Consider the following 21,446-nt stretch of genomic DNA (forward strand, 5'->3'; position numbering starts at 1 on the left):
TCTTTGCTATTTCAAGAACATTAGATGAATTTACGACATTGGGGGAGTGTGGGTTTATATCGTTTCTGTTGTATTTGTTGTATAATGCCTTACTTGCATCTATTTTATGTACTCTCCAAATCTAATGCTGGTATGGCATATGAAATTCAGTTTCATTGCCCTGTATCTGCATCTCTGATTTAATGCTTGAGCTGAAATAAATGTAAAATTGAAAAGAAACTCCCTTATCCTGCTGTTCAGTGGTAAAGCAAATCTGAGCCTTCATGTTGGACAGATGGGTGCGTTTAGGTTGAATCTTCATCATTTGAGATCTTGTGCTGTGCTGGCACATGGTATATTTGCTGAGGGAAACATCTGGCTTAGGGTACTCCATGTCTTCTTACAGTACATGCAGACCTAGCTCTTTTGCCTTGTGCTTTATATTATACTGATTGAAACATAGGACCATAATGCAGACTCCATATGCATCTGGAACAGTGCATATGTGTCTTGTCACAAAAGTGTTACAAGTCTGACATACTGTGTGTTGGTAACTGCAGCAGTTTCCATGTCCAAAATGCTGCGCAAACATAGCTGTTCTGCTGGATCACTTAGGGGACAGTGAGCTTTAGCATGAGGTCGGTGGTGGGAGAGGTGAAAGCAAAGAGGATATGTGACTTGTCAGAGTCATTTGAAACCAGGACCTGAGCTCATGCCACTAGAGTGCACTACTTCCTTCTCACTTATTGAGAGAATGCTTAAGTTTGCTGGTAGGTGCTGCAGGCTTTCTGGTGGGGGGCGTTTAGAAAATTGCTGCCCATTTACTGTTTCATGTTGGTCTTGATGGGACACTGTTCTGCTTCTGCAGCTGTCATTTACCAAGTGCTGTCAAACTTCTGTGAATGTTGTGGAGTGGCAGTGGGCTTGTAAACTAATTTTTTACTCTCCTTTTGATTTTATTGGATATGAAAGAAGTATGGATGGAAGAAAGGATTAATCATATTTGTAATTAAAACAAGTTCTTTGAGATGTATGATTTTCCTTAACAAAACTTTCTTGATAATGATAAACAGTATTTTACATATATCATTAAGTTCTCTTTTTCCCTGCACAGGTTTCCACTTGAGTGGTACAGTAACAGAGCCTGCAATGCAATCGGAGCCAGAAACTGTTTGCAATGTAGCTATCAGCTTTGATCGTTGCAAGATTACCTCAGTGACCTGTAGCTGTGGAAACAAGGACATATTTTATTGTGCCCACGTTGTGGCACTCTCTTTGTACCGGATCCGCAAGCCTGATCAGGTCAAACTGCATCTTCCCATTTCAGAGACACTCTTTCAAATGAACAGAGACCAACTACAAAAATTTGTGCAGTATTTGATCACAGTACACCACACAGAAGTTTTGCCAACTGCTCAAAAATTAGCAGATGAAATTCTTTCTCAGAATTCAGAAATCAATCAAGTCCATGGTGAGTTTGATACTTGTCCTTCCTTTTGTTTCATTTCCTCATAGGTTTTGAGCAGTTTTTGTACATTCAGGACTGTGACCTGCCTAGTTGTCTTCCATGCTGAATTATTCTCTGATGCAATGGTGTTTACTGAAGAGGATTCTTCTATTGAACCTTCATTTTAAGATAATTATAAAACAGTGCACTTTGGAATAGAGAAAAGAACTAATAAGCAATGAGCTTAAAGTCTTCAGCAGTTCAATTAATAAGTGGCCTACTTTGCTTCATGCTTGTATTTTCCAGCTAGTAAAAACTGAGTAGTGGTGTTCTTTGTGTAGCCATATTGCTTAACAAAACTCTTTTGCCAGCTTACCAGCTTACCAGTTGTGTCTTATTTTGTTCTTTGTACTAGTTTTCTGACACTTTGATTGTGGAATTTTGTTTTAATGGCAAAACGTAAAAGCAAGTAGGTGTTACTGTTTTTTCATTCATTAAATATAGTTCTATTAAGCTTTGGGTTTTGGTTTATATATGATATCAGAAAAAACATAAACTGTATTTCGATACTTTTTTCCTGTAGGTGCTGCAGCAGTTACAGCATAGCAAAGGTCTTGGTCTTTCCTGCTTTCAGCTGCACATGATTTTAGAGCCTTTTTCTTTTTTTGCTGTGAGCAACCTGTGTTTGTTAAAGGGTGCTGGGTTTAACTTGAGGCTTCTGACATGGCTTTTTTTGTGGACCCTGCTGAACTGAGAGTGGGTAGTTGTGGGTTTAAGGTGACACAGCTAGTTTATTACAGTCCTATTTTTCTCTAAGGTCACCTGATAGAAATGTCCTCTCGAGTGGCCACAGCTGTATAAGGGCACCTTTAGGGGAGAAGAATAAGTTACCTAATATCTAAAATTTTTTTAAATTTTTTTTTTTTATTGACAGGAACGTGTCTTTTGTTAAGTGTTTGGACCGTTACCATTAGACAAAGAATTTGCAATACAAACAGAACCAAGATGCTTAATATTAAGATAAAGAAAACCATGTGTGTGTTGCAGTGCAGGCATAAAAACCAAATCTTTTTAATAAAAGGATTTATCTTCAGCTTAAACTTCTTCTTTGGGCTTCTGTGACCCTAACAGGCCCAAAAGGGTGATGCTGCAAGAAAGTGAATTTCAGAAGCAGTGGTCTTTTTTGACACTGGGGGCTGTGGGGATGTGGCCAGAGGCAAGGCAGTTGCTGTACTTGTTGAATGTAGTGATGACAGTGGAAGTGAAACTCAGGGAGAGTCAAGGCATTAAGCAATAGAGGAACATGCTCAGCTGTTACGAGCTAAAAGCATGTATCGTATGAGAGGTATTAACCACCTGAGCATTAGTGAGCTAAGTGGGTAAGGAAGAATTAGGGTAAGAGAGAGGTGCAGAAGATGCAGTCAAGAGTGATTAGAAGAGGGGAAGGCAGGGGTGGAACATGAAGGACGGGTGTTTTAAATGTTTTTTAAAAGGTTTTTATTTCCTTTTCCAAGTTGATGATCAGTTATGACATTTCACAATGAATTTGAGTAAGTTAGTTTTAAATTATTCACAAAACTGAAATGTTTCTTACATATGTTGCTGTCTTCCTAGTGAGATTGCAGCATGTCTTTGACTGTCACTATTTTCTACTAAAATACCAAAAACCAAAGTAGAAAACCCAGGCGGCATAAGAAAATAAACTGCTATTACCAAAGGAGGCTGGGTTATGAAAGACTTTATCGTTTCCTGCATTCTTCTCAGACTCACATAAAGCCATGGTCGGAATTTCTTTTCATGTTCACAATACTAAAAAATTATGTTGTTCTTTTGAGGAAAAAATGAGCTCTTCTGCAGAGAAGTGTTCTTCTGGGATTCATACCGTAATTCTGTTCTTTTGATCTTTAATCAAATTCCTTAGATTAAAAATAATAACAGTAACAAAAAACTGCTATGGAAGATAATCAAAAGAAGTGTTTCTCAGCCTAATATCATAGGGTGATTACTGTAAGATCACCATTTACTCTATCATATTTCCTGTGCTGCAGATGTTGAGTTTGTAGTGCAAAACTGTCTTGTAGATCTGTCTTGCTTTGAATAGTTTTACCTTACTGAACTGATGTTGGAAGAGAAATTATGTTGAATTCTACTTTAAGGCATAGATAAGTGAGACTAGGTAGAGTCTTGAAGGAGTCTAGGTAGTCTCTTGAGGAGACCTGGCACAGAAACACCTGAAACAGCTTTGATAAGAGAAATTCTGAATCTGGAGTTGGATGAGGAAATTCTTTCAGTATTGCCTAGAGGTAGTTTAATTTCAGTGTTGTTCTATATATGACTTCTACTTTCTTTTTTCCTGTGGTCACTGTACTAGTTTTAAGTTTCATCTATTTTCAATGATATGCAAAAAAAGTCAGCCCTTGAATAGTATTTATTTGTATGGAATGGTCTGGAACTTGGAAGAGCTTTGGCCACAGTTGTCTTGTCTTCCTGGCTCTTGAGAAAGATGATTAGATGGAACATCAGTGCTCTCCTTTAAACAAAAAGCTAATTGGATAGTGGTTCATCTGCTCAAAACTGTGTTGTGCAGCATTCAGTGAATGTCTTTGGCCACCTCTCAAGAGGTTACTGGGGGAGTTAGTGAAGTGACTTATATTGACTCAGGTTTATTACAACCAGTGCCTTTGAGTTTCTTGGTTCATGACTGAGCCTTGCTGCAGGAAGAAATAAGAGGTTGCTGTTACAACCACAGGAATGTGTTGGCTAGCTGGCAACTTCTTGAGGAAGGACAAGTGATTTATTGGGAATATTTTTCTGTATTTGCCATGCTGTTTGCACTTGGTGGTGATTACAAGAGTGCTTTTCATATTTTTAGATCATGAAAGCACCTCTAATTTTTGAGAAGATATTGTGTTCTGATTTTCTCATATGACACTATTACAGCTGTTCATGTTCCTGATGATCTCAGACTGGAGTATTGTGGTGTGTGATCCATACAGAAGACAACTGAATGTATTAATACTGATACCCTCCTTGGTGTTTGTACTACAGAACTGCTGGCTTCACATTGGATTTTGATTTGGGTATGCTCTTACAGGAAGCTGGATGTAGCTTTGGGTCCTGCTTAGCTTAGGCTTTTTTCCTCCCTGTAAATTTCTTTAGCATTGTAGCAGAGAAAGTGTAGTCTAGGAAGAGAGCAGTTAGGATGACAACAGTTTGTCAACTGGATTCATCATCTTAGAGCTTCCTTTTCATAGGTATGAAACTTTCTCTTTGGTAAATTGGTTGTAAGGCCAAACTGTGTTCATGAAAATTTGAATAGAAATAGCAAAGTAACTGCGGGGTGTGTGGAGAGAGAGGGGAAGGTCTGTTTCCATATTTATCTCATATTAGCATTGGTTTTTTATTATGTGCATAGTAAAAAAAAGCTCGACTAGTGTTCGTATAAGGACAACCTGGCAAACCTATTTAATTTTTGCCTTTTAAGCTATACTGTTTCTTTTCCTGAGTGTTTACTGCTGCTAATGCAGTCTCTGCTCTTGGAGGATCTACGTGGATTTCTCTAGACTTTCTGCCATTCTGTGATTCTCCAGCTCACAATAAAAGGTACTTGCTAGTACAGACCCACATACAGATGAACTCAAATGTAAGTGGGAGGATCTGTTAGGAAGCAGTGGAAATACATTCATCTTCTGAAAAGCACAGGCACCTTGTTTCTCTACTTTTTATGCATTTGTGCAGACAAGGTACCTCCTCAGCAAATGTTAATTTGTAATGTATATTAGCAGTACTGAAGGAGGCATTCAAGAAGAAAAGCATCTGCCAAAAAAATCTTTCAAAGAAAATTTCAGAATATTTGATAACGTTTTTGTAACTTTTAAATTCAAACGGGCAGTCTGGAGGTACAGGTTAATATGTGTTTAGATGTACATGATGTATTTAACTGGAATGATGGGGGCTTTAGTGGAAAATTACGGAGTAGGGTAGTGCTGTACACCTGAGTACAATGTATTGCTGATCTGCTTGTAAAAAGAATGTGTAATGTTCAAGAAGATAAGTTATTTTTAAAATTATGGAGTCCTTCATGACTCTGCCTAAAGTGAAAAATTGATTGAGAGTCTAATTACAAAAGAAGAATGCAGAAAATGGCAGGTGGATTTCCTTTCAAGAAGAATGAAAGTGAAGTGCTTCATTGCTTAGTATGAGAATTGTTTGATGAGCCAGATGTGGAAAGGAAGTAAGAGTAGCCAAAATGAGAGAAATTTTAAAAACCCAAGTAAAAGTAAGTAAGCAGTAGAATGTGGTGGGGGGTTTTTTGGGTTTTTTTTTTGTTTTGTTTTGGTTTGGTTTTTTTAGAAAAAAAAGGTAGCTGCCAAGTAACATGAAAAAATTATTTATTAAATGAATATTTTTAGGAAAGTTTTTTTTCAGATACACTAAGCATAAATATAAAATTTGTTACACAGAGAATAGGGAGATTTTGTTAAGACATGGAAAATAAATAACTGAAGTATGCTTGACTATACCAATAAAGTTGTACTATCTGCCATGCACAAGTAAGTTTTGAAACTTAATGCTATATGATTATGTGGATTTTCGTGACGTGTGGGTTTTAGCAGGAGGAGTTACATCTTGTTAGTAGATAGCATGTTTGGCTGTATGTACAGAGGGAATGTAGAATTTTTCGAAGTTAAAAGACTTGTTGGGATTTTTATTAACCTTCCTCAGCAACTTAGCATAGCCTGTCCTGTCTTTGTTTTATCACTGACAGCTTCATAGCATTTGCTGTTTTCTTTTGTTGCTGTGAGCTGTGGAACAGGTGATAAATAGTTCACCCAAAAGTCCTGAAGTTATGTGACTTGTGTCTAAACTTGGAATCGTTTGGGGAATCAAAGGCATGATAATAGTTTGAATCATTATTTTCATGATCTTTGGTTTTATGTAATTATTGTATAGAATAATTTAAGCATACTAATTTTTTTAAATCAATCACTATTCTGTTATGAATCAGCATTATAGCAGCATTGGTTTCTAGCTGGGTTTCTTTCATTCGATCTTCACATAGTACTCATTAAGTCATGTTTTCTATTTGTGATAATTTTTCCGTATCTTCTTGATGACATTTATTTCATAAAATGTAACTGATCTAAAATTCATTTGTATGCTTAAATTAACGGCAATTTTATTAGAAAGTTCAAGAAAATATCAGTGGGGATGGCTACGAGTGAATAATTTGGCATGGTTTTATCTGAAGTCAACTCTTGTGATACTTCAGAAATAAGGATCAGGGAAGCAGTTTGCCTTGTTTTATCCAAATCACCCTGTTGATCTGCACCTGAGTAGCTGGCAGTACAAGAACTTTAGTCCATTTTTAGTCATTTCTCCCCGCTTGCTTCTATTTTGTAAGGTTAAGTTCTCCATTTACGGCACCAGTTCTTGATTGTGGTTGCTCATTTTGAAAGCAGTTGCTTTGAAATTGCTATGTAAACTTACAAAGTGTTTCTTTTTAAATGCTTCTGCTTCTTAGAACTTGGGAGTTAATTATATTTAACGTACAACCTGCTGTGACCTTAAATATAAAAAGTTGCTACCCTGTTTTCAAATACTCTTAGGTGTTCAGTGTCACAAACAGTTGTGCACAATATTCTTGCTTTGACTGCTGAGATTGCAGTTTAGTAATTGTAATAAAAGAACATAAGTGTATATGGCTGTGTCTGTATACTGGTTATAAATACTTTATTTATTGTATTTAACTGTATGTACATGATGTAAAGTGTATTTCAAAGACCAGTCATGGGAGAAGTTTAAAAAGCCAGAGGCTGGAGAGAAGGAGATTAATATATTAGTTTTGGGTCTGTAAACTGACACAATTTAATTGCAGGTTTTAATATTAGTATAATTATACAATACTTTTCACTTTCATAGTTTCAATGTGAGCTCATTTATCCTCATGACATCTCCCTAAAGCACGTGAGTAACACTTATCCTCAGGTTAGAAGCAGAAAACAGGATTTAGGCTTGGTACCAAACTGCCCTGCAGAGTTTAAATTCAGGGTAGGTAGCCCGTGTTTCTCTTTCCTGTCTGCAGCCAAACTGTCCTTCTGCCAAAGCCTTTGCTGGTGCCCGTTCAGGGTCGTGCTGCGCCCTGAGTGGAGCTACTGCCTTAGGGCTGAACCTTTGGCTCTACCTGTTCAGTGTTGAGCCTGAGCCTTCCTGTCAGCTGCTGCTAGGGCTTCTCATGGCCCCTAAGGCAACTTCCTCCTCTTGCTCGTTCATGTTTTCAGAAGAGAAGTACCAGTGCAGAAATCCCATCTGTGATCTATTTGAGTGGGAGAGGAAACAAGCTAGATCGATCACCTGACTGTGGGTGAACCTAGTGAGAGAGATGTTGAAGATGGTCATATCTTGACCCCAAAACAAGAAGGATGGGCAGCAGATGCTGAGGCTTCTCCAGCAGCATCAGTACAATGGCTGGCTGCTGCCTCAGTGGGAAGGTGGCTGGACTTGGGACTGATCAGACACAGTGTCCCCATGCCACAGCTATTGCTAAAGACTGCAACAGGTGCTGCTTATATGTACACTGAAATTTCTTTAGAATTAAAAACTTTTATCATACTGAATGTTGCCCATATAAGATCTTGTAAGAAAAAAATCATTCTGAATTAGTGAATCTGTTTACTGTGCTGTAAAGCACTGTAGAGCTTAGACCCTTGGCTTGGCATCTTCAGTTTTTACAGTCGTCTGACCTAATCACTTGCAAGTAACATGGTGTGAGTGTAGTGATACTGTGCTCCTGGTTAAGATATATTTGGGATTGTACTGGCAGGAGTAGCCTTGGTTATCCTGTTGGCACTGGGTAGCAGGCATACTTATTTTTGTAAAGGAAACCTCTTGTTAAAGAATCCATAGTAGCTGTATTGCTTTTTTCACCTTGTAATGCAAAATGACAGGTGAGCATTTGATAAAGTGTAAACAGTTGCAGAAGGATTTTTTTTTCACCCTCTAAATAGGGAAGCTTAGCTGAGGAATATTAGGCTATTTTAAATTCAGTTTGAATGTAACCATACCAAGATTATTTGAAGATAAATCTCAATTGAAGTAAGGAACAAATATAAGTGTATTTTGTATACTGTTGCTTTTCTATAGCTCCTCTTCACCATCTTTTTGTTTCAGAGCAATGAAATCTTTAAACTATTTGCAAGGTGATACTGCAAACCTGGGTCTGTGCAACAGCTGCACTGCTTATTCTTGTGGCTTGATTTTCCTTTTTATCTTGCTTTTTGCAACGAAAGACTTAATCAGTATGTGTTTCATGTAGCTGACAGAATTGAAATGAATTTAAACGAATACATTAAAGATCGAAGCATTTGCAGAAAAGCAGGTTTTCATTCCATGGGTTTTGTGCTGTCTTGAGTTTGCTTCCTGTCTTCTGAGACACTGTTGTGTTCCTGTGGAAGGCAGGAGAGTTCATTCACACCTGCAAAGACACAATTTCTTATTAATGAAATATATATGTGTGTATATATTCAGCATTGTTCCCAGCTTTAGGCTCTGAAATTGGAGGCAGTTTAGAAAGTTGATGAGCTGCAACATATTTTTGTTTACTGCCACAGCAATTTGTAGATAAGACATCCCTCTGACCCTCTGGAACTTCTGTTTGTATTTTCATTGAATAAAGAGTTCAGCATTTCCTGTCACCACTTAAAAGCTTCACCTTCATGGCAGAGCTGCAAGCGTGAAATGAAGGCTGGAATCAATGGGATTTTTTCATATGTATCATAGTTTTGTAACTATTTTGGGTTTTCAGGATTTCTATGAAAAAACTGCATTTAAGCAATTGATGCTTGAACTTTTAAGAAATGGATGTCATTTTCCTTCCCTGGCAGTACTTTGCTTTTCTACAGAGATAGCATGGACACAGGTTTAAAGGAGAGAGATTGTGTAACATGATTCAATTTCTATAACATTTTTGTGAAATGTAATAGAGGTTATGCTGTTGTGATAAGTTCAAAATAAAAAATGTTAAGTCAACTTGACTCTTAGCCATGATTTATCATGCCCTACCTTGACCTGAGTCCAGTGCTCTATCTAGATAAGTGCTTTTCAGTGGGAGGTGCAGGGTTCTTCAGAAAAGTATAGTTTACTACATGGTGCAAGAACTTGGTTTAGTTAACTTTGTCATTCTTTAAGAGAGGGAAAATCACTAGTCTGATCTGCAAAAGCTGTGTTTTGGCAGTCTGTGGCCAAATTAGTAGTGGATATGAATCTAGCTAGTCATTTCAGTTGACACTGGGCTAATCAAGTAGAGTTGCTCTAAGTTGACTCTGTGCAGATGACATTGCCTATGTAAAAATGCTATCTCTGAAAGCAGCATGATCTTAAGTATCTGTAGCTATTATTTATGATGGAAATGCCTTAAGTGCTTTAAGACTTTGGATTTGTTTGGGGATTTTTTTACTCTTTGTTTAGCTTTGCAGAGCCATCACAGCTCAGAGACACCAAGGTGATGATTCTCCTCATGTTCATCAATAGCAGCGCTCACTAGCAGTCACTTAAACCTGAGCAAGATTGCTGAAGGTACAGGAATTACACAGGTGTTTTGGGGAGAGTGGTTTTAACATCACAGTGGTAGAAATATAATTCAAAGTCTTAATTTTTCTTCTAAAATCATTCTGGTATAGCTGCTCAGATGGGAAGAAAAACTCTCACCTTGATTCTAATGTTTTGTTAGAGAAAATAATATTATGTATTTAAATGCCTTTTCATAGTGCTAAAGACTATGCCATTTCTAAGTGCTTAAGATACTGAGGAGAAATTTAAGTCTATTTCAAAGATTACTTAGATTAAAATCAAGGCATCCAAAACAGGAGAAGACACAAATCCAGAAACATCTGCAGTAGTCCTCTCCCCTGGACTCAAGAACCTCTGTGCTTCATATAGAACATAATGATTTCTTTTCTTGCTGTTTGCAGGTGCTCCTGACCCAACAGCAGGTGCTAGCATAGATGATGAAAATTGCTGGCATTTGGATGAGGAACAAGTCCAAGAACAGGTTAAACTCTTCCTTTCCCAGGGTGGATACCATGGATCAGGGAAGCAGCTCAATTTGCTTTTTGCAAAGGTGTGTTGAGTACTCTAAACCTTTTTTCTCTCCCCTGTTTTCCAAGCCAGTCTGTAGTTGCTTGCGTCTTGCTCAAAGTTCTAGAGTCTGCTGTTCTAAAATAACAAGGCCCTGGGAATACAACAGCAACTTGATAATGAGTTGTACAGCAGTGGACTACAATTCTGCTGTCTCTTGATCAGTAACATTTCAAGCATCAGTTTTGCTGTTCTATTTTCTTCCCACCCCCAAAATGTTGGAAAACCTTACAGCAGTTTGTATAATGCACCTGTGGATTGTTGGTGGAAAAATTCTCTGAAGAATTGTAATTGGATACTGAACCCAAAATCTTGTTAAAAAATGGGAAGGCAGACTTATTTTTTCTACTTAAAATTTTCTCATCACACATATAAATCACATTTCTAACTTAACAGAAGGGAAATATTTAACACAGCAGCATATTGTCTGTACTGTGATTTCTTTGCTTTTTTCAAGTTTGTATTAAAAGACTCATTTCCTAGGTGCGAGAGATGCTAAAAATGAGAGATTCAAATGGAGCTCGCATGTTGACGTTGATAACAGAACAGTTCATGGCTGACCCCCGTCTGTCGCTTTGGAGACAACAAGGAACTACAATGACTGACAAGTATAGGCAGCTCTGGGATGAACTGGGTAAATTCAGACTCACTTAGGTGTTCATATGTATAACAAAGAACAATTGCATATTTGGAGTTGAGAAAAACTTCTATTGTGGTTCTAGGCTCAGCAAATTAGAGTTTTCTGCAGTTTGCTTTATTCAGTTAAATTTGGGTGAAATTGAATTTCTGATCTACAGCATGAGACAGCTGAAGAAGAAGGAACATGGTGTGAAAGAAGTACATTTCAAACACATTTTAAGTACTAGAGGATCTAGAAATAATAAAGCAAAAAGTAGAAATGTAGCTACACAGCTGAGGTGAAATATATAAGCCTCTAGTGCTAAGCTGGAAAGGTGCGGAAGAAACCAATTCACAATTACAGAAGTCAATTACTGAGTAAGAAAGGAGATGAAATACAGAGGACTAACAATTGACATTGCCTTACAGGAAAGGTTACCTATATGACTTTGTACCATTAAGAGAATAACACGCTGGAATGGGAAAGGAATATTTGAACTGATGAGGTCTGAGGACACCTGCCTGTAAAGTTTTCAGGAGCACACTTAAGCAATTTTGAAAAACTACAGAAGTTTTCAAATTCTACTAGCATTTCATCATAGAATCATAAAATGATTTTGATGGGAAAGGACCTTAGACATCATCTAGTTCCAACTCCCCTGCCATGGGCAGGTACAATTTTCACTACACCAGTTTGCTCATAGCTTCATCCAACCTGGCTTTGAAACATGTCAAGGGAAGGGTGGGCAGATGGTTCCAGTGCTTCACACCCTCACAGTAAAATTTTTTTTCCTAATACCTAATCTAAACCTTCTAACTTTCAGTGTAAAACCACTTTGTCTGATCACTGCATGCCTTGTAAAAGTCCCTCTTCAGCCTTCTTGTAGTTCCCGTTTAGGTACTGGAAGGTGCTCTATGGTCTACCCAGAGCCTTCTCTTCTTCAGGCTGAGTAAACCCAAGCTCTCTCAGCCTTTCCTTGTTATGGTTGGGGCTCTGTCCCTCTAGTTACCTCTTTGGCCCTTCTCTGAACCTTCTCCAACAGATCCATGTCTTTCCTGTGCTGGGACCCCAGGGCTGGATGCAGCACTGCAGATGAGGTCTCAGCAGAGCAGAGGGGCAGAATCCCCTCCCTGCCCTGCTGTCCACACTGCTCTGGGTGCAGCCTGGACACGTTTGGCTCTCTGGGCTGAGAGTGCCATGTCTGGGTCATGTCCAGCCTCTCACCCTCTGGTACCACCGAGTCCTTCTGGGCAGGGCTGCTCTCAATCCCTCCCAGCCTCAGCCTGTATTAAGGGTGTTATCTGAAGGGAAAATCTATACAACTTGAATGTGAATGTCAACTGTATTTAAAGATGGTGAGGTGAGAGATAAGATGTAAAGTAGCCACAAGTGATACTTTCCTAGATATAAAGTACTATTACAAACTACTAATTAGTAGCAAGTGTGTGGAAGATTAAAGACAACCTGAACTGATACAACACCTGAGGCTAGTCCTGCACTCTTATAACTTTGCAGAGCTAGCCTGAGATGGTATCATGTAGAACAGGATTAAGATATAACAAGGCCTTTTTCCCAGGGGTTTCCTTCTTTTATTTCTTCATGCTGGATCCAGGGGACAAAGAGGAAGTTTCTCAAGGTCTGGGGTCTTTTCTAGTGTCAGGAAAAGGGGAGGGGAAACTTGGCTTCCTGCCAGTAGGGTAACAGAAGGCATACAGGGACAGTCCATAGAGTTACAGGGGTCACAGGAATTAAGGGACATACCATTCTTAATACGTCTTGGGTACAGGGTTACAACACTGAACTTTTTAAAGTATAGTGGTAAATCTTAATTCCTCTGAAAGGTAATTCACTGAATGTATGAGTGAAGGGATTAACATGTCTATCTCAGCACTGCAAACCTTATCACAGGTGTCTTGTCCTAAAGCAAGCTGAAGACACACATAGTCTAAATAGAATTGCATTGTGATTCATGGAATTTGGAGTAGAAACCTGTGTTCCCATCTAGAAAGACATTTCAAGTCTAGATAGACTTAAAGAAGTCTGTTTTGATGTGCTCTGGTTAATATGGCTATGCCTGACTTACAGTGCAGAAAACGTAAACATTTAACAACAAACAAACAAAAGTTTGCAGATTGTCCCATGAGACATTACGTAAGTAATGGAAAGAAGACAACAAATATCATTATGCTCTTAATGTAATTTAAAGGTCCAAAATCAAACTAAGTGAAGTCAAATCCAAATATTAGTAACATGCTTCATTTAGAAAAGAAGTGTTGATTACAAAACTTAACTCTTGCACTCTTATGTGTCAAAAATGGCCAATCATTCAAATGACTGAATCACATACTAACTGGTGGGATAAGATTGGATATGACCTGTATAGCAAAAACTATACTCATTCTGATTGAAGCATTCGGCTAATAAACTGCTAATTATCTAGTTCAGCTTACAGACTTCTTTGAGCAAAATCCTTAATATCATAGCAGGACTCTGTTGGAGTCTAGAAACAACTGCTAGTTCAACAGCCAGTTTTATGATCCCTTGACTTGTTTTTTGCCAAAAATAACAGTTTTTACCAAGCAAGGCAAATGCCTGGCTGGGCATACATGGAACAAAATCATATCCCATCATAATGGAAACTGGAGGGTCTTATGCTTCGTTGCATATGTGGGTTGAATTGGTAGGTGGTGGGAGAGGTAGAAATTTCTTCTTATTTGTTACCTGTAGCAATCTTGCCACATGCTGTCAATAAACAAAAGAGCTTTTAAAATTTTTGTAGTCGCTCCTATTGTTTCATCAGTCTTGTATTAGCATAATTTTCTGGACAGGACCTGTCTGAAGGTAGAGGAGGTGGAATCTATCTGCCTACAGCATGAAATAGCAATTAATTCAGGATTAATTGAATTTAGTTTGCCTCTATTTAATCAGAATTCTAGATGTCACTCCCAAAAAGCAGCCTTACTACTACCTGAGCTGCTATGTTTGTGGTCTGTGGCAGATTGTATTGTTTCAGTCCTGAACTGCTCTGACACCTCTTAAGAATATCAAAATATGTTGATCTTGTACCGTAGTTTCAGCTGCAGATACATTTCAGTTGCACCAGGTGAGCAGTAAGCAAAGGATAGAACTTGACTTGGTTCTTCTGTCTCCAGATAGTTTTTATGTTTCTAATTTGTCTGTTTCTTCTCCCCACTGGTTCCTTGCACTGGTGCATAGCAAGTTCCCTCCAAAATGCTGTTGATTATGTGAATCTCTCTAGATTAACTTCTGCCTGATGTGAAGGCTACAAGCTTCTGCAGTGTTTTTGCTAGGATTTTGCTTTGCTTGAGTTTCCCTGTTCTTGCATTAAACATCACTTTTTCCATGTGAAACTTGCATCTAAAAAAAAAAAATTTAAAAAGTGAATGTACAAAAAGTTCAGTAGATTTTCAGAGAGACCAGAGTTACAAGAGCAGACTGCAGAGGGGAAAAGCAGGGTGGCCACAGCAACACATAATCTGTTCTAGTAGAAGTAATTTAGACACTGGGTTTAAAGAAGTCGTTGTTATCATTTGTGTTGGCTTGTTATATTCTTGGATGTCAGAGAACCAAAACATCAGTGGAGGGAATGAGACATGGACCTCTGAGTATTTATCATTTTTTATTTCCTGTTCAGAGTAATCTGGGAAAGGCATATGTGTATGTCTTTTAAAAACAATTTTTAACTATACTCGCGTTTATGTCCCAGGTAGGGAGCAACTTCTTGTAGTTAGTGAGAATCTTAGGGCATAACAATAAGTAAATATAGGCTATGCAATATAAGTCTCTCTTGCCTTGGTATGCTTTCTGCCAACTGCTAGGCATATGGCCACTTTGTCAGTTCCTTCTTGGCATAGACTTTTTAAGCATACTTAAATAACTTCAGCTTTGCCCCTTGACTGGGTCATTTGAGCCTTTCATTAGAATTTAAGTGATGCTTTCTGCCTGGCATTGGGTATTGGCAAAGGTATTGGAAGGACACACTGAGCTTTGATCACAGTTCCTGTTCAAGTTTGTGGGAAATTGATGATTTCAGTAGAAGTCAGATTGGGTTTGAATGTTTGAAGGCACTGATTTAAAAACAACAGCAAAACCCCACACACCTAAAATTAAAATGAAAAACCCCCTGAAACTAAAACCACTGAAACTTCCACTCAAGACCCCCAAATAAAACACTTTAGGTCTAAGCATGAATCTGGCAATATTTTAGTACAAAGTCCTAATTTCTCCAGCAACTTAGGATTCAAAAGTATTATGTTAACAAAAAGAACCTTCCACATAACTAGGCAGTTGTTTTGTAAAATATCTAGATAGGAAGTAGGAATATAACTGCCTAGCAGATTCAGCTGTTCAACATCCAGGAATGGGGTAAGCTATGTACTACTTACAGAACGGCAGAGGAAAACTATTGGAAAGGTTACAAGTCAGAGCTCTAAGGCTTGCTCAGATACTTACCAAACTAGGAGAATTTAGATGGAATTTCAGGGATACACTTGTGATCACTTCCAACTTGCTACAGTAATACATGAATTCCACTTTGCAGTCTATAAAGTGGAGTTGGAATTCTTCACATTGCTGTTTAAATAGTATCCCAGTATGTAAATTTCACATGCTGATCTTTAGGTGTTTGACTTGAGGCAACTATGGTTGAGGAGTTTGGGATGTCATAATGATTATTTATCTGAGGCCCCTTGGTTTGCCTTTTAATTAAATTGCATTGGTAAAATGGGGGTGGACATGGAAATGCACGGAAAATACCTGCTGATGCCTGTTGAAATGAGATCTCTGATTTGAAGGAAAGGTCAGTTAGCTTCTTCATAGTCTAGAGGGAAAAAAACAGACTGTACTCTTAGTAGATGAGGAAGTCTTTAATACTCATCCATGAAAAATAAAGTAAAAGTTGCTTGTTCTTACAAAAATGAAAAGATTTCCCTAAAAAAGGGGGGAGAAATTGACTTTGTACCCCAGACCAGGGATTATGATGTGAAGCTCTGCTTTGGAATTAAATGTTGAGTGCTGCCAGATGCCAGACGCTGGGAAGAGAGTATTTTGTTGGCAAATGGAATCTGCAAGTTAATTGGTGTTTTCTGCAGGCTTCTGGCTGTGAAATGAAATTGGAAGCCCTTTAGCCACACGGATAATACAGGACCTGAATACAAATGTCACATGTCAGCATGAGGGCCCACTGTGAAACAATAGAGTTCCCACTCGAACACTGTGCCATTACAGATCATTTAAATATAGGGATTGCGTTTAAACTAAAACCCCCATTTGCCTCTTACTGCAATTTAACAGCCCTCTTTGCAAAAGCTAAATGACAAATTAAATGAAAAAAGTGCCCACATTTTTAAAGCTGTAATGCAAAACAACTTTTTATTGCTTCTCATGTGCCATAAGTGAATCATTATACTTGTCAACACTAAACCAGGTCATAATTGGAGCAGTTACTGTTATCAAAGTAGGGGTGCTCTTGCGACAGCTTAATAAAGCTGCAACTCTTAAATTAAATCTCAGATGCTTAATCTGAGGAAAGCAGACAAATAGAAGAATCTTAGACAAGTATCTAGTTCTTGGTAGAATGATGGAGCCCAATACCTTGTCAACATATAGATTACAGAATCAGATTTTTTTTCCTGTGAACTATCTTTTTAAGTATCTTCATATCCTATTGCTTGTCTTCATGGTGAAGAAACTTTGCATAATTTGCATGTTTCAAAACAAACATTTATAGTAGATTTCCTCCATTTTGATATTTAAGAACTCCTAAAGTGGGGGGAGTTGGGTTTAAGTCGAGGATTAGTTTGTTATGAAGTAGAAATGTGGTTGTGTCCCAAGATATCCTTGGGCAGTGAACAGAATTGGTGAATGTGTTCTGGTTTTGCATCACACTGTTCCAGGTCTCTCTTTGTCATCTTATTTTATGAGAAGAACTTAAATAGTACTCTCTATGTTCAGCTGGGTACCTTCCACAATTTAATGCATTATCTCCTCTCTACCTCAACCACCTATTGGAATCTCAATTTTTTAAGTGTAGGAACCTCTTATGGTATTGAAATGAGCCTTAATTCACTTAATAAAGCTCTTTCCAGTGACATTCTTACAATCCTTTCTGTTATATACTAAATATATACTAGCATATTAAGTGGACTATTGCTATAAGGGAATTTCGTGAGTGGATAACCTGATTTTGCTGTAGTAGTTCTAAACGTCTTAGGTTTTCACTAGTACTTTGCTCTGTTGTATATCACTTTTTAATGTTGGGTCAGACTATAGTAGTCTGTTTTGATTTCATGCTTATTGGTATTTTGATCATTTTCTGAATTAGAATGATGTAGTTTTGTGTTAAAAGTTAAATTAAAATACCATTTTACAAGGTCACATGATACAGAGAAATAGTGCAATATAATTTCTGATAGATCATGCCTGGAATTTTATTAGTAACACTTTGTTCCTCATCTAAAGCTTAATTCTAAATGTTGAAGTTAGGAAAGGAATCATAGACTAATTAAGAGAGATTTTAGTTGCTATGAGCAAACTAACAATCAAGTGTTAAATAATGTCTTTTTTTTTAATTCAGAAACCTGATAAAAATTCATAGTCATCTCTAGAAAACAGCAAGTTAGATTCTTTTAACCTTAACTGAATGAAGCTATTTTCTATCTGTATTTCTGTCTCAGGCATTCCTTCCCTTTGCAGTTAGAGACAAACTTGTATGAGTGGGACATGCCAGCTGTTCTGAACAGATTATCTGTGCTTGCTGCTTAAGTGGAGGGGAAAAAAGAACAAAAGCAGCTATGGTTGTTGCTGGTATGCCCCTAGAAAAATTCCTTCCTGGTGCCAGATTTGAAGGTTACTTCAGGGTTGCCATGAAAAAAGGTATAGATAAAGTTAAGTATTCATTACAGTTTTGGTCCTCTAGTACCATATTTCTGGACCTCTATATTTCATGCAATCCCTTTTTAGGGTCAACCATGTAGCAGAGACATTCACGTTTCCCCATATTTTAGGGGTTTTATGAAACAGCACAGCAAGACTCTAAATCTGAAATTTGACTGCTAAGTTTATATGCATACGGTCTATATTGTTGAATATCCCTACTTGTAATTGCATCATGTCTTGCCTTAAAGCTAATGAAAGTACCCATGCCCTGCACTTGTAGAAAATAAAGTTAACTTCAAATTTATAGATTAGTCAGTTGCACAAATGGCATTTCTGACCTTGAAATGAAAACTGTAGGAAGCCTTGTATTTGAAAGGAGGTTGAATGCACCGTTTCCCTCGGTATTTCATCATGAGAGACTTTCTAGGTAAAGTGGTATCTTACACATATTTGTGTCTTACACTGTATCATATCCAGCATGCTGCCTTTACTTAAGTAGTGATTACATTAATATTGTTTAGTCTCAGCTGTCATGGCCGTATGAAATGCATGTACCCTCAGGTCATGCACTTAAAGTTACACCTGCTTTTTCAGGGAACAAGCTGTTAATTTATGTCACTGTCTTTGAATGATTTCTGTGGGAGGTGCTAAATTAGCAGTAGGTCAGAATTAGCATCACAAGACAGTTTCGCTGTTCTAAGACCTGAGTTACAGATGACAAATGAAATTGCAGTCATGGCCCTACAGTTCTTGGTTAATGCTGTCACCTTCATTTCCTCAGTGAATGAAGCAAGGCTGCTGTTTGGCAAAGATGGATTTTGTCCACCTTCTCTGGGGATCTTTTCCTTCTTCCATTACTGATATTGCTGTAATATTGTTTGAAATGAGGGTGTGTATGAGGCCAGAGTATGACAGTAAAAATGTTGGTTTTAGGTAATTTCACAGAATATTCTGAGTTGGAAGGGACCCAGAAGGATCATTGAATCCAGCTCATGAGTGAATGGCCCATATGGGGATCAAACCCACAGCTTTGTGTTGTTAGCACCCTGTTCTAACCAACTGAGCTAATCCTGTGGCATTTATCAGATTTCAGAAATAATGGTCATAGTAATTACCTTTAGTGTGTCAGCATAACTTGAGGGGTTTACTTTTAATGCCATACAGAAAGTTGCATATCTGTTTTGTTCAATTAGATGGAAAGTACTTCAGATTTTTTGTAAGTTCCCACATTAAAACAGTTGTTTTTGTGTGATGTTGAACTGTTTTACTTATAAATGTCCTTAAAAATGTTGTGTATTGAAGCTGATACACAATTCATTGCAACCCTAACTGTGTAATCATGTCTGGAAAGATAAAGGACAGAGTTTTACTATAAGCCAAGTTGATAATTAGTGTTATTTTTTCTGTCCTCTCACTCTATGTTTCATACTTCAGTAACATTAGGCTGCCATTGAATTTTCCTATGCTATTTCTAGTAAATACCATAGCTAGAGAGAAGTGATTGATTCATGGGGAGGAATTACTTCACCAATTTTCAGAGAACCTGTGGTTCAGCCTTGTGCTATTTTCCTTTTTTTTTTTTTTTTGTCTTGAATGAATCTGGGGAAAAAAACCTCAAAAACTGAAAGTGAGAGGTGCAAGAATATCAGTCTCATCAGGTGTGTCAAATCAAGACAAAGGAAATCCTTTATAATTTATTATATAGATAAAAATTTTATAGGGAAGTTTCTTGTATTAGAAGTTGTAATTGAGGTAAACTGTTTTTGTAAAAACTCTGCAATTATGTTTGGACTGGAAGATAAAAGTGACTTGGGAAACAAAAGTGTAGGTAGGAATTAAAACTAGATAATCAGAATGTATTCCTTTGGTCAGTTATAGTGCATTATTTATGTTCTGTGAGAATAGCTGTGGTAATTGTAATTCCTAGTATACAAGGGAGTGTTTGCACTTGCTCTGCTTTTGTGCCTTTTTTTTTTTTTTTTGTAAAGGAGAGGTATTTTCATCTCTGTGTTTTATTTACAGCTTGTTTTGTTGGAGAAATATCTCCTGTTTTGCCTCTTCCTGAAAAAATTGTGAGGGTAATTCATTCATTTAAAAGATAAATTTATATGGAAATAGCTTAATGCATTTATAGTTATAGTCGCATCAACTTTTCTGAAAATTCTTGAGGTCTCTGAAGGTAGACTGTGAGTGCTAAGAGTATATTGCTAGATAAAGTAATATCTGATACATATTTTGGTCAGGAGCATACTTTGTTTTTACCACCTAGCTGTAAATATTTGCAAATAGTTAAAATTGTGAAGAATTATATTAAGATAAAGGACTATATTTGTACTATATATGTTATTATTAGCAGTGCTTTTGCCTTCAGTGGATTGATTGTAAACTAATGATTAAACAGTTTTTTAAATATGAAGGAAGTTATCAGTGAGGATCATTTGTAGGTTCTTTATATTTTCCTTTAACTTTGTAGACTAATAGCCCCTATCATGATAAAGTGGTTAGGTTATGTACTATAGGTGTGTAGAGGGTATCTAATGAACACATGACTGATGCTTAATGTTCTCATGGGGAGATCACTGTCCACTGACACACTGTAAACTGCGCCTTTCAAGCAAATTCCTGTTCTTTGAAAACCTTTGAAACCCTTTGTATGGTAAAGTGTCTGCAGAAATGCAGGAATTTTTAAAGCATACTTGAGAGGTCATAACCCAGAACAACAGGCTCATGCAAAATGTCAGAAGTGTGTGGTTGTTCCTTTTCTGTTGTGCTAAAAGTTGAAAACAGAGGTTTGTAGTTACTTGACACAGAAATCAGACCATGTGGTTGCTGATAGCTTAGAATAGAATTTCAATATGTAAATACCTGTTTCAGCCAAATGCACATGTGCCGTTAACCCTTACATCAGCAGCAGGCAGCAAGAAAGGGGAAATTAAGGAATTAAGCGTTTTATTTTGTCTCTGTTTTATACTTTCCCTGTCTGAAGTGCATGCTTGGAGGTTAGCCTGCAGAAGGACAGTGATTCCTTTATGCTATTGGTGCTGCAGGTAATCTATTCCATTAATCAGCCAGCTAGTGTGAAATGCATGGGGAGTGATTATACTATCATACGCAATACAATCAGCATGAAGCGCTTGTCAAGACCAATACATCAAAGTTTAATTCGGTAACAGAATGAATTAGAGCAAAATGAAGCACTCTGTTCTCCCAGAAACACAGCACCCATAGAAAACCTCTTTTTCTGAAGGCTAAACATTGAAACCAGAATGCATTAAGGAATTTTTGTGAATAAAATTGCAACTTGGGTGCGCCTGAGTACTGAGAGTAGTTTTCCTTGATGTTCTCATTGAAAAGGAAACAGTCCTGAAG

General features: G+C 37.5%; 1 protein-coding gene across 1 annotated transcript in view; it reads left to right on the top strand.

Moving 5' to 3' along the window:
• Positions 1–21,446, top strand: part of ZSWIM6 (zinc finger SWIM-type containing 6) — a 110,085-nt gene that overhangs the window by 62,112 nt on the left and 26,527 nt on the right. Inside the window, exons 2-4 of the mRNA XM_033085188.1 lie at positions 1,094–1,450; positions 10,396–10,544; positions 11,045–11,195. Of these exons, the coding sequence (XP_032941079.1) occupies positions 1,094–1,450; positions 10,396–10,544; positions 11,045–11,195 (657 nt within the window). The remainder of the gene's footprint in view (positions 1–1,093; positions 1,451–10,395; positions 10,545–11,044; positions 11,196–21,446) is intronic.

The sequence above is a fragment of the Catharus ustulatus genome, chromosome Z (assembly GCF_009819885.2).
Source record: "Catharus ustulatus isolate bCatUst1 chromosome Z, bCatUst1.pri.v2, whole genome shotgun sequence".
NCBI lineage: Eukaryota > Metazoa > Chordata > Aves > Passeriformes > Turdidae > Catharus > Catharus ustulatus.